General features: G+C 43.8%; 1 protein-coding gene across 1 annotated transcript in view; it reads right to left on the bottom strand.

Annotated features, from left to right (window-relative positions):
- Window positions 1–9,958, bottom strand: part of SNX29 (sorting nexin 29) — a 647,758-nt gene extending 637,800 nt beyond the window's left edge. Inside the window, exon 1 of the mRNA XM_036738094.1 lies at window positions 9,911–9,958. Coding sequence (XP_036593989.1) covers window positions 9,911–9,917 — 7 coding nt within the window. The 5' untranslated portion in view covers window positions 9,918–9,958. The remainder of the gene's footprint in view (window positions 1–9,910) is intronic.
- Between the last annotated feature and the right edge of the window lie 5,730 nt (window positions 9,959–15,688).

Here is a 15,688-nt window from a genome sequence, read left to right as displayed (position 1 = left end):
AAAAATTCTATTGAAGAACAGATTCTGAAACTATTCAGGGCCTCATGGTCATTACAGGATTACAGACATAGAGAAAGAGAAGGTATCTTAGAAGTCAATGAACTAGCTCTGGAGCCAAAGGACCTGGGTTCAAAATCTGCCTCTTGCATTAACTACCTAGGCAACAGTAGGTCATTTAATTTTTCTAGGGTGCCCATTTCCTCATTGTAAAATGAGAGGCCTAGACAAGATGGCCTCGGAGGTTCCTTCCAGCTATGATTTTCTGAACTCCTATACTTTACAGATGGGGATCTGAGGCCTGGAGAGATGGAGTAACTTACCCAAGGTCACACAGGAAAATGGCAAAGTTCAAATACAAACCCAGTATCTCTGATTGTAAATCCCATCACTCTTCCCACTGTATCACAATTCAGATAAACTAGGTTACCTTCTGAGGTGAAGTCATAAAAATCCACCCAAATATAAGAACTGCAAGCAATGCCAAGAAACAACTCTAAGAATCTTAAAAAAAAAAAAAGATGAAATGACAAATAAAACTTGATAATAGGCAACAGCAAATAAGTCATTTCACCATTTTTCTACCCTGAAAAGTTTAGTTCCTTACTACTTATCCTATCATCAAGTAATTGAGGTGAACTGTAATCACTACAATTTCGGTGTTCAAACCCACTGTCGCTGATCAATATTTAATCCTTATTTTCTATCCTAATATATCATGCACTACTTTCATTTTTGTAAATGACTAATACTCACCACTTTCCTTACTTTTTATGAAAACATACCATTAAGGACAAAATCATGCGTAAGGATGTTATCTTGGCTAATTTGAGGTCCCTTTCCATTGATTCTTCACTCTTACATCATAATGCTCTAACTGAGATTTCACAGTTAAAGCCTAGAAAACAGAAATGTCCAAAAGGTTCAGAACTTCCATTGGAACATGCAAATGCTGTTAAAGTGTGCACAAGAAGAGAAGAGCAGAACAATGAATTAACTCAAGCCAAAACTCAGGAAATTCAAACTATGTTTTCACCCAGTGAACTTCATAAGTTATTTCACCTGTTCTTTTACCTCCTCTGTCCATGAAATGGATGAAAGCAATCTATCCTCAGAGGGTTTCTATGCACAAGAATTCTTAGCTAAATGAATATAAAGTATATTAAAATATAAATATCAAATTACATAAGACTGAAGAATTATTTAATGATCTGGGGCTACCAATTTCTCTACATTATCTTACTTGTAGACCTCATCATCTCTCCTGGGTTCAGTTACCACCTCTAAGCAGATGATTTTAGATCTATTTAACCAGCCCTAACCACTCTCCTGACCTCCAGTTTTAAACCACCAAACAGCCTATTGGACATCTTAAACTGACTCGTCCTGCAACCAACTCAAACATAACATGTCAAAAACAGAACTCATTTTCTTTCCCACAAAACCCTCCTTTCTTCTCAACTTCCTTAGTACTACTGAGAGCCCCATGATCTTCTCAATCTCCTAAGCTTAGTGTTATCCTTGACTTCTCACTTGCACTCACCCTCCATATCCAGTTTGTTGTCAGGTTTTGTTTTTACCTTCACAATATCCCCTTGTCTCTGACTCATAGTCCTGCCACTCTTGTGCAGGCCCTCATTATCACATGCCTGGACAACTGCAAAAGCCTTCTGGATGAGCTCCATCCTCTGTGCAAGCCAAAATGATCTTTCTAAAATGCTGATCAGACTATGTCACCCTGCCGCCCCTCCTACCATGAACATCTGTAGCTCACTATTACCTCCAGAATCAAATAGATAATCTTCTGCTTATCTTTTAAAGACCACCACAATCTGACTCCTCCTGCTTTCCACTTTTATACTTTATTCTCCTCCCTTTAATCTATTTCAGTCTTCCTACTGTTCCCCAAACATGACATTCTATGTCTCAACTCCATGCATTTTCAGTGGCTATGCTTCAAGCCCGGAATGCTCTCCCTCTTCATTTCTGCCTCCAGGCTTCTCTGGCTTTCTTCAAAATCCAACTCAAACCCTCCCTTCTACAGAGGCCTTTCCCAATTACCCCCACTGCTGGAGCCTTCCCTCCCATTTACCCTGTGTGTGTTGTATGTACACAGTTGTTTACATGCTCTTTCTCCCATTAGAATGCGAGCTTCTCGAGGGCTTTTGGCTTTCTTCATACTCCCAGCACTTGCTCAGTGTCTGCCTTAATGAATGCTTGTTGACAGACAAGAGAAATAATGAAATCCAGTATTTCCTAACTTTAAGAGAAAGATTCAAACATTTCTACATTTCAAATTCTTAAAAATGAGTTTTATTTTGTGTAACATGGATCATCAAGGCCTTTGCCACTGGAGTAGAAAGAGCAACAGATTTGCAGGTCTTGAATTCCAGGTCACCCATTCGCCACTTATGTGACATTGTACAAGTCACTTAGGTTTTCTGAGCCTCGGTTTCTTGTTCTAAAACCATAATCTATAACTCACAAGGGTCTTTGGAAGAAAGTACTTTTAAAATGTGAACTATTACTAATACTGAGACTGACTTTGGACTATCAGGATCTTCAGCTCAAAATGTGTTTCACCACCACTGGTGAGGAAGGAGGGTGAAGCTCTATACATTTAATTTTACAATCCTGAATCCTTGATTAACAATGTTACTAGTGCCAGATCTGTTTCTGGTCTTCTATTGCCAATAAAGTCTGAAAAGTTCCCTGGGTTTCCTCTTACAATAATATCAGTGTTCTCTTTCTAAATCTCTGTCAGAACACTTTCAATCTCCAATTTTTTTCCAAGAACTTTTTTTGGTTTGGGTCTTCAGGGATTTTTCTTGTTTGGTTGGTTTTTTTATTCCTTTTTTTTTTAGGTTAATGTCATTCTTTGCTTTATGTTTGGGATAATCAGATCAACTTAGTCAATTCTCTTTTTCTCTAATACTGTGCTATGATAAGCTTTGTTTACCAGTGTCAAATAATAGTAGCCTGTTAACGGTCCAAACTGGGATGCTTAATAGCCTTCTTACCAGAGTCTCTTGGCTGAGTGAAAGCAATGGAAACTTTCATCGGTGTAAAAACTTTCATTTAATCATCAAAATAGCACCAAGAAGAAAAGTATTATCAACCCCATTTTATACATAAGAAAAGGGAGGCTCAGAGGGCTTTAGTTCTACTTTAAACATGTCAAGTTTGAGATAAGATCAGATCTCCAGCAGGTAGTGGTGATGCCAGACTGAAGTTCAGGGAAGAAATAAGAATTGGATATGTAGATATGGGTGTCATATAGAAAACACCAAATCCATAGGAGTTGATGGGATGACCAAGACAAAAAGAAGGGAGAGAAGAGGTTGGGGGCATAGGACCCAGGATGGAGCCCTAAGATACACATATGCTTGGAAAGTGGAACAGTTGATGATCCCACAAAGAAGACAAAGAACAAGTGGTCAGCCAGGTAGGAGAAAAACCAGAAAAAGCTGTGTCACCAAACCTGAGGGAGGAGAGGGGATTTGTGAGAGTATCCTATTCAAAGATACAGAGATAGGGAAGCTCCTAGCCTCAATTCCTCTTCCTAGAACTCCCCAAGTCAGGCTAATAAACCAAGTCCTTTCTGTGTAGGGTCCTATCAGATTATATAGATGTGAAACAAGTCAGAATTCCTTGGGAAACTTCAATATTTCTCAAAGCAGAGGAGTCCCTATGCTCCCATCTAAGACACCTATAACTGCTTCCTCAAACTCCCTTAAACACAACCAACTCCAGAAAAGAAAGGCAAGGAACCTCCTAAAGAGCTGCATTGACTACAATACTCCATAAATCTGGAGCAGCTGATTCTTCACTACTTATTTTAATAAATAAAGTATAAATTTCTGATCCTCATACTCAAAGTCCTCTTCAATCTGAATCCAATCTGTCTTTCCAACGCTCATTCATGCCACTCCATGTATCCTAACTTCCATTCAAACTGAACTACTACCCATTCCAATTCTCACTGTACCATCTATTATATCCTTGCCTTTCGTCCCACTGTCCCCAGGACCAGGAATGGACTTGATGATCAGAAGGGGGTATTTGAACTGAGTCTTACAGGAAAACAAAGATCAAAAGGATAAGTTGAGGAGGGAGAGCATTCCAGGCAGGGGGGCACTCAGTGCAAACACACAGACATGAGAGAAAGAACTCACTGATGAGAAAGAACTTACACTTTGTGTAAGAATGGCAAATGGACCAGTATGGCAGGGCCATAGGTAGGGCATTTGAAGAGGGAATACTGTGTAATAAGATCAGAAAAATAAAGGGGGTGGAATTAAATTCCAAACAAAGGACTTTAGATTTTATCCTAAAGAGAATCAAAACAGAGAAAGAAAACTATACTATAAGTAATAGGAAGCATTGTAGTATACAGTGAAAGGGTGGGTTGACAGGATCAGACAAACACAAAGGAAAATACCCACAAAGATTTTCTCTCTCCCTTCCTCCAAGTCATAGCTCAAGTGCTACCTCCTCTAGAAAGTTCTGTGGAGGCCTCCCAGTTAAAAGTGATCTTTCCTTCCTCAATTTTTTATGGTATTTTAACCTAATCTTTGCATTTATGAGAAGGTTGTCCTAGATGGTCTCTGAGACTCCTTCCAGATATAAATCTATGATCACATTCTGCCTTGTATCAAAATTTTATTTATGTAGACATCTGTTCTCTCCATTAGAATGATAAATTCCCTGAAATTAATGTCTCTGTAATACCTGTCCTGTGTCTCAGTGTAGCACACAGAAGGCACTAAATCAATGCTTGTTCATATGAATCAGAACTATGTCAAGTCCTATATTCCACATGAGGCCTGGTAAACTCTCTTTCACAAAACTAAGCATGTTATAGTATACTGTCTTAATGCTAAAAGGCAACAAATCCAAGTCATAAGATGAATAATATTGGTATCATACCGCCCAAATTAAAACACACATCTGTCCTTTCTGTTAAGGTCTCATAAACTACAGAAAATGGAAAACAGCACGGAATCATGCTATTAGGTGGCAATGCATTGTTTTTTTTTGGGGGGGGGGGGGTTGTTGGGAAATGTCTGTCTAAAAGCAATAATATACATCAACAACAATAAATTATATGCTATCTTGTTTTCTGCTTAAAGTATGCATATCTTATCAGTGAAAAACTATTTTAGCTTTATTTTTAGTGAAAAACTGATTTAGCTTTTCAAAATTTACCTTCACTTCTCTCCAAGCTCCATTCCTGACTCTACTAACTTTCCTCGCCATACCATAGCAGCCTTCTCACCCTGGCAGTTCACTTTGCCCCTGCAGCCCCATCTTCTAATTGGTCAGTTCCTCCCAGAACCTTCATTTTAAAGGCAATGTCCAGGCCAGCCATGCCTTTATTCCTCCCCACTCTTATTCCATTTCTGACTCTTCCCAGCTTCCTGTTATGTGTTGTCTTCCCCCATTAGAATGGAAACTCCTAGAGGGCAGAGACAAAGCATAATACATACACTACCTCATTTGCAATTCACAACAACTTTGTGAGGTAGGTACTACAGGTATTAGTATCTATACTACAAATGAGGAAACTGAAGACTGGACAGGTTAAGTGATTTCATCCTCATAGACTTAGAGCTGGAACAGACCAATGAGGTCATCTAGTAAAATGCTCTCATTTTACAAATAAGAAAACTGAAGCCAAGAGAGGCTAAATGACTTGTCCAAGGTACCAGGGCTCAGATGTGGGATTCAAACCCATGTCATCATGGTCATGCAGCCCACAAGCATCAGATGCTGGATTTGACTCCAAGTCTATCTCTACTCCGTCCATATAGCACATGGATAGGTACAATGCCACCATAACAAACTATAGAGTACTTTGGTTTGCAAAGGGTTTTCCTATTTGTTATCTCATCTGATTCTGACAGTATTCCTATAAAACAGGTAGCATAAGAAGTAAAATTCAGGACTTGAACGCAAGATTATTCAACCCCAGCTCCCTCCAGTTCTAGAATCAAGAACCATGATCTGGGGCAGGTAGGTGGTGCAGTGAATAGAGCACTGGCCCTGGAATCAGGAGGACCTGAGTTCAAATCCAACCTCAGACACTTGACACTTACCTTGGGCAAGTCACTTAACCCCAATTGCCTTGCCTTCCCCCCTCCAAAAACAAACAAACAAAAAAAAACCCAAACAAACAAAAGACCAAATCAAGTCAGCCATTGTTCTTGGATGATATGTGTTAATCTAATCCCCAGTGGCTACACTCCACATCCCTGTAATTTTCCAAACCAAAACACCCCTCCATAGCCACCATTCTCTTATATGTGTATGAGACTATAAAATCTGTGAGGGTAGTTACTCTCTGCTTTTGTATTTGTATCTCCAGTGTACAGGACTGTATTTGGCACATAGTAATATTATCAAATGAGATAATATCTGTAAAGCATTTAGCACGGTGCCTGTGGCACACAGTAGGCACTTAAATACTTGTTCCCTCCCCAGGGAACATTCATTCATTCAAACCAAGGTCTTTTGATTTCAAGTTCAATATTTTTCCACCACTCCCCACAAATACTTGTTAAGCAGTTGACACAGGGTCCTCATGTCCTTCCTACTGCTAAGGAATGAAACAATCATACTCAACTACTTCCTTTGAAAAAGCAATCCTCAATCTCACAAACGTATCTTCCTAAAAGTTGGTAGTCACAGGTCCTTCAAATCCATGGAATCACCTGAGGAACCATTTGCCCCATACTTATGGACCATACTTATGTGCTGCCCACTCACGCCCATAACCATATTTATACTTATACTTCTGTGAGTAGGGTATAAAACTGTACCTTGATGACTGAGCTTGGAAACATAAAGATGTTTCTATTTTTAAAGTATGTTTGAATTTCACAACTCATTTCATATCAGAAAGTTAGGTTCACTAAATATGTTTGTGAAAGTATACTTAAGAGTGAAAGCTTTGATCATGAAATGTGATAACTAATAAAAACGTAGATACAGAAACAAAATTAATCTACTAGTTATTCAGCTCAGTCTTGGACATTAATTAAATTGACAACCATAACTAGTTCTAAAAGAATACATCTCTCACAGGTACCGCCAATTCCACAAATACTACTCTTAAAAGAAAAGAATGAAATGCATATAAACTTAAGAAAAACAAAACACTTCACCGGGGAAATCAGACAGCCCTTAAAAATGGTTGCATTACAAAAGAGAGGTAAACGTATTGGCCCAGGGATCTTGCTACATTAATCCTTCACTTAGCCTCTGAGAGCTTACCAAGAGTTATCAATAGGCTTCTTTTTAGAAAGCTATACCAAGTAAATAGATGTCACTAACCTTAAGGACAAAATACAGAGAAGAAATAAATATACACACAAAGGCAAAGGAGATACTTTAAAAAAAAAAAATCTGATCCCAGATCAGCTGGGGCAAATCCATGACAGATACACAATTATTTTCCTGAGTCACTCCCATCTCCAGACACACAAACATTCAGGAATGACTTAGCAACAAAACAAGAGCAGGATCCTCCACAGTTCAAGAATAGCAGAGACTGGCCAACCCAAGGCTCTAAAACCCAGAGCCAAGCCAAAAACAAAGCAAATATCAGCCTCCCACTCCTCCACACAAGCCAAGAACCTCAGGGTAGAACACCCCAGAACTCAATGCTAGCCAATGGGAATAATGGAAAGTAGAGAGGAAAGGAAGGTGTCAAACCCTGGGCAAGAAGTGAGATAGCTGGGCACGGTGGTCAACTCCTGAGACTGTTAGAGCCGGGTTGAGAAAATGGCAGTAGTGACAGAGCAATAACTTCAGAGAGAAAGAGGGACAGAAGAGCAAGTAGGAAAAACATGAGCCTAGGCAATCAAGCAACTGGGAGACTGGGAGTGACTGGGAAGAAGCAGAGGGTGAAACAACTAGGGTGCATTGGGGAGCAGAGGTGTCAGACAACAGGAAGTGATTATTAAAGAGCAGGAAGCAAACAACTAGAAGGGACTGGGAGCAAAGAGGAAGAAACAGGGAAGGAGCGAGAAAGAGAGGGGCAGCAGCCTGGGGAGCAGGGGTAGACAGACCACTGGCAAGGACCAAGAAGGGGAATAGAGGATTAGAACTAGGAGCAAAGAATTGGAAAATTTGGGGGAAGGGACGCAAAAGCATGGGGTCAGATGATATGGACGAGGCTTAAGTAGTAGGATCATAGAGTGGAAGGCCTGGAAATCAGGGAGTCAGAAGATTGGGAGGAGGCTGGGGAGTTGGAGGGAGGTTGTACCTGAGAAGTAGAGAGGAAACATGGTGGGGGAGCATGGAGCAAAAGGGGTAAACTTGTCAGGGGCCTGGAGAGCAAAAGGGTCAGGTACCTAATGGAACTGGGAAACAGAGGAGTCCGATTACTAGAGAGACGCTAGAGATTATCAGAAGGATCAAACAAGTAAGCCTGGGAAGCTGGGGGGGAGTGGAGGGTTGGTTAATTAGGGAGCCCTGGAGAACGAGGGGTAAACACATAGGGATCATGGGGAGCAAAGGTCAGACAACTGAGGGGGCTGGGAGGAGGCTGGGGAGTAGGAGGGTGAAACAACTAGAGGGACTAGGAAGCTCAGAGTCAGATAACTAATAAAGAGAGCCTGGGAAGCAGGGGGGTAAACACATGGGGGTCACGGAGAACAGGGGGGGAATCAGACATGTGGCGGTCAGGAAGCTGGGAGTCAAGTGACTGAGAAGATACTAGCAAGTGGGAGGGTCAGACAAGAAGGACCAAGAAGCCAGGAATCAGATGACTGCGAGAATACTAGGGTGTAGGAGGGTCAGACAACTAGAGGGACTGGGAAGGTGGGGATGAAACCACCAGAGGGACTGGGAAGGTGGGAGTCTGATAACTAAGGGGGCCTGGGAAGCAGGGGTAAACACATGAAGATTATGGGGAGCAAGTGGGTCAGGCATGTGGCCAGATGGGTCAGATGGCTGGGATGATTCTGGGAAGTAGGAGGGTCAGAGAAGCAGAAAACTAGGAGGGGGGTTTCTGAAAAGCAGGGAATAAACATGTGGAGGCCATGGGGAGGAGGGGGGCTGTCATACTTGTGGGGGGCCTGGGAAGCTGGAGGTCAAATGACTGAGAGTAGGAGGATGTGGGGAGCAGGGGTAGGGTCAGACAAGTAGAAGGACTGGAAAGCTGGAGATGAGACAAATGAAGGGATTGGGAAGCTGGGGGTCAAATAACGAAGGGGGCCTGGGGAGCAGGGGGTAAACACGGGGGTCATGGAGAGCAGAGGGGGTTGGACATGGGGAAGGGAATCCTCTGGGAAGCAGGGGATGGGTCAGATGCCTGTGAAGATCCTGGAGAGGAGGAGGGTCAGACAAGTAGGGAAGCTGAGGGTCAGAAAACTGAAGGGCCCTGGGGAGCAAGGAGTTGCCACATGGGGGTCGTGGGGAAGGGGGGGGTCAGAGGTGTAGAGGGGTCTGGGAAGGTGGGGCTCAGATGACTCTAAGGATACTAGTGGGTAGGAGGATCAGATGAGTAGGACCGGGAGGCTGGGGGTCAGACGCCCGGGGGGGGGGGGGGCCTAGGGGGCAGACTTGGGGGGCGATCAGACATGTGGGGGTCCTGGGGCGCAGGGGTCAGACGGGTGTGTGTCCCGAGGAGCGAGGGATCAGACACGTGGGAGTCCTGAGGAGCAAAGGTCAGACCCCAGTGGGAAGTCCGGAGGTCGGGCCCCTGGAGAGCCCAGGGAGCAAGGGCTCAGCCGCCCGGGGAGCCCGGGAGCAGGTGACAGGTAGAGCAGGAGCGAAAGGCAGGAGCCAGTGACAGCGGAGGGGCCGCGAGGGGTGGTCCGGCCGAGGGCTGGCCCTCCCTCCGGCGCCCCGGCCCCGAGCCCAGGGTCCGGGTGGAAGGGCAGCACGGGGCGGGCCCGCCACTCACCGCTCATCTTGCCGGTGCCGCCTCCACCGCCGCCTCTGCTGCTCGGCCGGCCGGGTGGGGGGGGAGGGGGGAGGCGGGGGAGAGAGACAGAGAGACACACTCTGCGCGCCAGCCCCGCCCCGGAAGTGAAGAGCCGCCGGCTGCGGGCCCCGCCCTCTGACCCGGAAGGTAAACTTCCTCTTCGAGACTCCCGGGAGCTGACTGGGCTCGAGGCAGCCCCTTGGGTTCGACCTCTTTCTCCTCCCTGGGGTGTCAGAGGCAAGTGACTGAGGGGACTGGGGGGAGGGGGTGGTGGAGAGATCTCCAAGCACAGAAGAAGTGGGAGAGGGGCGTCTAACCCCTCCCACAAGGCACGAATGGGAGGAGAGGGGGAGGGCGGGGAAGGTCTCCTGGGGGGAATTCTAGAGAAGCAGCTTCTGGGTGGTGCGGTTGGAGGAGGAGGAGGAGGAGGAAGAGAAGGAGGAGAGGGGCCTCCAGGGGCTTTTGGAGGAACACGAGGCTGGAGGAAGCCGCACTAAATTGCCCGAATTAATTGCTACGTTAATGGGGTCCGGAAGTAGTGAACGGCTGGGGGTAGGGGAGTAGCTGAAAGTTACATTTCGATTAAGCAAGCGTGTAGTATGCGCCTACTGTGTGCAGAGCTCTGAGTTAGACACCGCCCCCTCCCCCCACCCCTGGCGGATACTTAGACTCTAGGAAGGATCAATAGGTGATCCACCTTAAGTGTTACAGATCACCACCTCTCCTGAGCCTCATCCTGTGCAACCACATCCAAGCTCACTTCCTCCCTTAAATGTTCTTGGGGAGCCACCCAGCTGCTCTGATGGCGGCTCCGATGATGGAGCTCGGATACAAATGTTGCAAGCAATCCTCCCCATCACATTCTTTTCTGGTCATACATTTCTTTAATGACGGCCTTTATGCTCCTCTTACACAATCCTTTGGTGTTGTGTTAAACCTGTTCACACCCACCATGTATTTTGCTAATTACCTTTTCTACTTTAATTCTTAGGAAACCGTGGTATTGTGACACAGCCACATGGCATCTTGGTGTGATACCTGAGTAGCCAGCTATTGCTAGAAAAACCCTGCCCCCAGCCCCTAACTGCAAACCCCAGTCTGCATAAAAAAAACAGACTGAGTTCCTGCCGTTTGGCGAGTGTCCTGGGCCCCTAAGACATTTCCAAGGAATGTAAGCTAGTTACCAGGAAAGCCTAACGATCTTCCTTTGTCTAACTGAGTGGGCTGAGAGACGACTGTATCTCTGGTCTCAACAAACCCAGCTGGAGCATCACTCGGTGTGCTTATGGCCTTGAAGGATGAAAGCCTCAGCCCCAGATATTCTTTTGAATTATATGACTTCTGCCTTATCTTGAGCCTTCCTTGTTGTGGGAGTTATAGCAAGATGGACACAGGGATCCTGGGTTGTAATTTCAGTTGACACTTTGTCAGCTATCTGATATGTTGTATTTACAATCTATTCAGGAGGTTCCTCTAATGTAGGATGGTCATAAAAAGTGAAGTAACACAGGCTTGCTGAGTCTGCAAAATGACAATTCAAGAGATAATTAAGCACTGAATCCTATATTCTCTATATAAATCACCCTTTCGCTTCAAACGTTGCCATTGATTTGGGAAGCCCCAATGGCCGCCAGCTAAATAAATTCCCCACTTAAAACTTATACTCTGTGGCGTGTCTCACTCGCTTCTGGTATAACATTGGGAAGAATATTGATGTAAAAGAGTAGAACTTTGTTTCTGGGAGAAGGTTTGGGTTATTACAGGCACTGATGGTTTCCCAAAGGCAATTTAGCCCATATTCTAGCATCTCTCCATTTCCAGCACCTTCTTACACACACTTCTATTGATGAAGGCACAGTCTCTGGGAACCCCTTGAACCCTCGAACTCTCCTTGAATCTTCCCACTCGACCTGGCCTTGGCCTGAGGCTATAACCATTAAGCCCAAATGCCTACCTTGCCCAGTCCTCTATTGTCCAGCTGTTTCCCACCCTTAATCCTGTTTCCCATCCTTAATCCTGATCAAACTATCTATACCCTAGCTCTGTTACCCTAGCCCTTTATGGTCTGTCATTTCCATATAGCCTTCAGCTATTTCCTCCACCCTGCAGTCTGACCTCATCCCAGTCCCTTCAAGCTCCTCCTTAGACTCCTCCTTAAGTCCCTCCCTAGACCCCTCCTCTGGTCACACCCCTCAATCCCTCCCACCACCTTTGTGTATATAATCTCCATCTTGCCTCCACGAAGGTGGTCAGATCCAATCTAGCTCAGATTGATCTGGCCCTCTTTCCTTACAGGCATGGCAAGTGGTGGGATCTCTTGGGGCAGGCTTATTTGGCTAACTCTTAATAAACTTTATCTTTTCCCTTGGCTGAGAAAGCTTGAGTCGAATTCTTTCTGCCGGACCCGGTGTGTGGGTACTTTGGGGTGTGGAGCACCTCTCACCCCAAACCCTTATCACTATCACATTAAGCTATTTAAAATAGTTCTGATCATGTCACTACTTTTCTCAAAGACTTTAAAAATTTTTTTAAATCAAGAGGTGGAGTGAGAGCATATTTTCACTACTCACCCAACATACCTCTTCAACCTAGAAAATGCACTATACCAAATTCTGATCAGGAAAGCCAGAAAAAAATCACAGTGAGTCATTTTGCAGTCTAGAGAAGCCTAAGAAGATAGTGAGGTCTGTGGATACTGGGTGGGGGCTGGCCAGAAGCAGCACAGTACAGAGACAGCAGAGGCAGCAGTGGAGAACATTCTAGGGCCCAGGGACAGTAAAGGGGCTAAGGGTGAATACCAGAGTTGGAAACACCAGGGCAAAAAGATGCCAGGGGCCCCCTGAACCAGGCCTGGGAACATGATTAAGTGCCAGCTTGCATCTCTTGTCACCCATTACCCAGTTCCAGGTCACTATTTCAGGGAAAAGAAGAGTGATCACAAGCCAGAGGGGCTTGAGACATGTAAGAAGCAAGGGACAGGTTATAAAAATCTTGGTGCCCTGAGCCCAAGAACAGAAGGGAAGCTTACCTTTTGTGAATCTTTAAACTTGAGCATAAATCTGCAGTGGAATAACCAGTAACCAGGGCAGGAAACCAACACCAAAGGATAGTGCAATCACTCTGAATTTGCCAGAAATTCCCAGAAGGGTAACAGTAATAGCAGTCTGCTGAAACAAGCACACACACTCAAACCTTTGTCAGGAGCTTACAGAGCTCATACCAGAATGAGCTGTGAACAAACTTCTCTCCAGATCATACCACCATCATACATAAGCACTACACCAAATCTTGCAGGCCCTCGAGACTAAACTGTGAAAGCAACAGAAAGTCGTAAAAAGACAGAAGTTCAGGCGAGATGCTCCCCGAGAAGTGAGCAGAGCCCAACACTAGCTGGGACTTTCTTCTTAACTGTCCCTATCTAATGGTTTATATCTAGTAACAGAATCTCTGGATCAGAGAGTGTAGACTTCTGTGTGAACTCTCTATCTGCACTTTATCCTCTAGCTTCTGTGTACAAAGCTCTTTGCATGTTGCCTCCCGCATTAGACTGTGAGCTCCTTGAGAGCAGGGGCTGGTTTTGATTTGCGTAATTCCAGAAAGTTTTCCAAGATGGTTTTGCTGATTGACTGGTCACCAACAGAGCACTAACGCTTCCATCTTCACACAACACTTCCATTGTTGACTACTCTCATCTTTTGTCATCTTTGCCAATTTGCTGTTGGTGAAACCCCCAAAGGGCTGCTTTGATTAGCGTTTCTCTAATTATTACTGATTTGGAACATTGCTTTAATATGGTTATTAACGATTTGTAATTGTTTCCTCAGAGATTTTCAGGAGCTTTCTGTTTCCTGCAGAAAGAGCACCAGACTAAAGAGTATGGAAACCTGCCACTAACTTTCCATGTGACCTTGGAATAAATCATTTGCCCTTCCTGGGCCTCAGTTTCCCATCATGAAAAGGAAGCAGTTCAAATAAAAGATCTCAAAGTGCTATTCTAGCTCTAAGATTCCATGAATCTTTAAATCCAAATTCCTTAGCCAACCACTAAAGGATGCCCTTCTCTGGCCTCAATCCATCTCTCCAACCTTATTTCGCACTATTCATATATACTCAGGCCAAACATGACTGCTCATTGTTGTGCCACATCTTAGTTTATATCATTCTTGTCTTACTGAAACAACTCCCTGTTCCCTTACTCTACCTATCCAAATGCACTCATCGTGAAAACCTCCCTGGTTCCCCCAACCAGAAGTTCTCTCTCCCTCTTCTGAATACATATAGCTGTCTGAATAACTCACATTTTGCCTTTTTATTAGTTATTTACATTTTCTTATCTTCTTTAAAAGGCCACATGCTCCTTTGGGACAACATGATTTTAGTGGAAAGAATACTGGATCTGAAGTCAGCCATCGCTCTGACACAAATTATTTCTGAACCCCAATTTCTTTGTCTATAAAATGGGTCTAATAATATTTGTACTATCTATCTCACATGGATGTTGTGAGAAAAGCAGTTTTATAGAGCTGTATTGTGTACTTTTTATATTATACTTTTCATAATCTGGTTCTTTCTGGAAAAGTTTTTCCAGTTTTGGGGGTGGGCGCCATTTTAAACATTACTCTCCTCCATGCATTCCCCAAGACAGCAACATTGCAATAGTTGCTGCTCCTATATCCGTGACTTCCACTGGCTGTGTCCCCATGTTCCATCCCCTTCCCTCTGCCTCTTAGTTTCCCTGGCTTCTTTCAAGACTCAGTTCCCATCTTACCTTTTGCAGGAAACCTTTACCAGTCCTCTAGCTGATAGTGCCTTGTTTTCTCAGATTACTTGGTATGTTCTCTCCCATATATCTCATATACCGAATTTTTTTATATTTCCTCCATCAGAATCTATGCCCCTTGAGAACAAAGACTATTTTTGCCCAGCGTTTTGTAGGCCTAGGACTTAGTACAATAGCCTGCACATAGTAAATGATTTCTAAATGCTTGTTTATTGACTGACCAACTGATAGCATTATCTATTATAGTTACCTTTGTTTATCAGCTATTGGTAATTATCAGTATATTGAACTATAAGTTCCATGAGGTGAGGGACTGAGTCTTAGTTTTAGTTCTTCAAGCCTAGCACAGTGCTCCACACCTAATAGATGTTTATTTAATGTTTATTTGACTAATAGGTCAATTAATAGGTATTTATTGAATGAATTATTATTTTAAACAGTAATTTTACTCCCATTTTGTAATCTGAACATCAGGCAAGTGCAGGCCTCTTGACTCATGCTCTAGAGCTTCCACTACACAGCATTACACATTCATCCAGGCTTTTCTGTTGTGTGTGTCATGAAATGAACCAGTAGAAGCTCTAAGGTAGGGACACTGATACAGCTAAACATTTAGAGCAAGGACTGACGAACTGTGGCCTATGCAAAAGGTGGTGATGGGACTAGATTTGGTCCTTAGGCCATACGTTTTTACACAAATGGAGATGAACCTGTATTCTCAAAAATCTTTGATAAGTAGGTCCTTTCCGGCTTTAAAGTGTGGCCCTATCAATAGAAGGGGTTCATCACAGAATAATGAATTCTTTGACCACAGCCATTCACAGAGACCATCTATTAAGGCAGCAATTCTTAACCTGGAGTCCATGAAATTGGATGGGAAAAAAACATATCTTTATTTTCATGAATCTTTGGTTTTCTTTGTAATCCTATGTGTTTTATGCTTTTAAAAGTACTATTCTGAAAAGGCAGCCATAAGC

Source organism: Trichosurus vulpecula, chromosome 9 (genome assembly GCF_011100635.1).
Source record: "Trichosurus vulpecula isolate mTriVul1 chromosome 9, mTriVul1.pri, whole genome shotgun sequence".
NCBI lineage: Eukaryota > Metazoa > Chordata > Mammalia > Diprotodontia > Phalangeridae > Trichosurus > Trichosurus vulpecula.
This window is presented reverse-complemented; position numbering and strand designations above follow the sequence as displayed.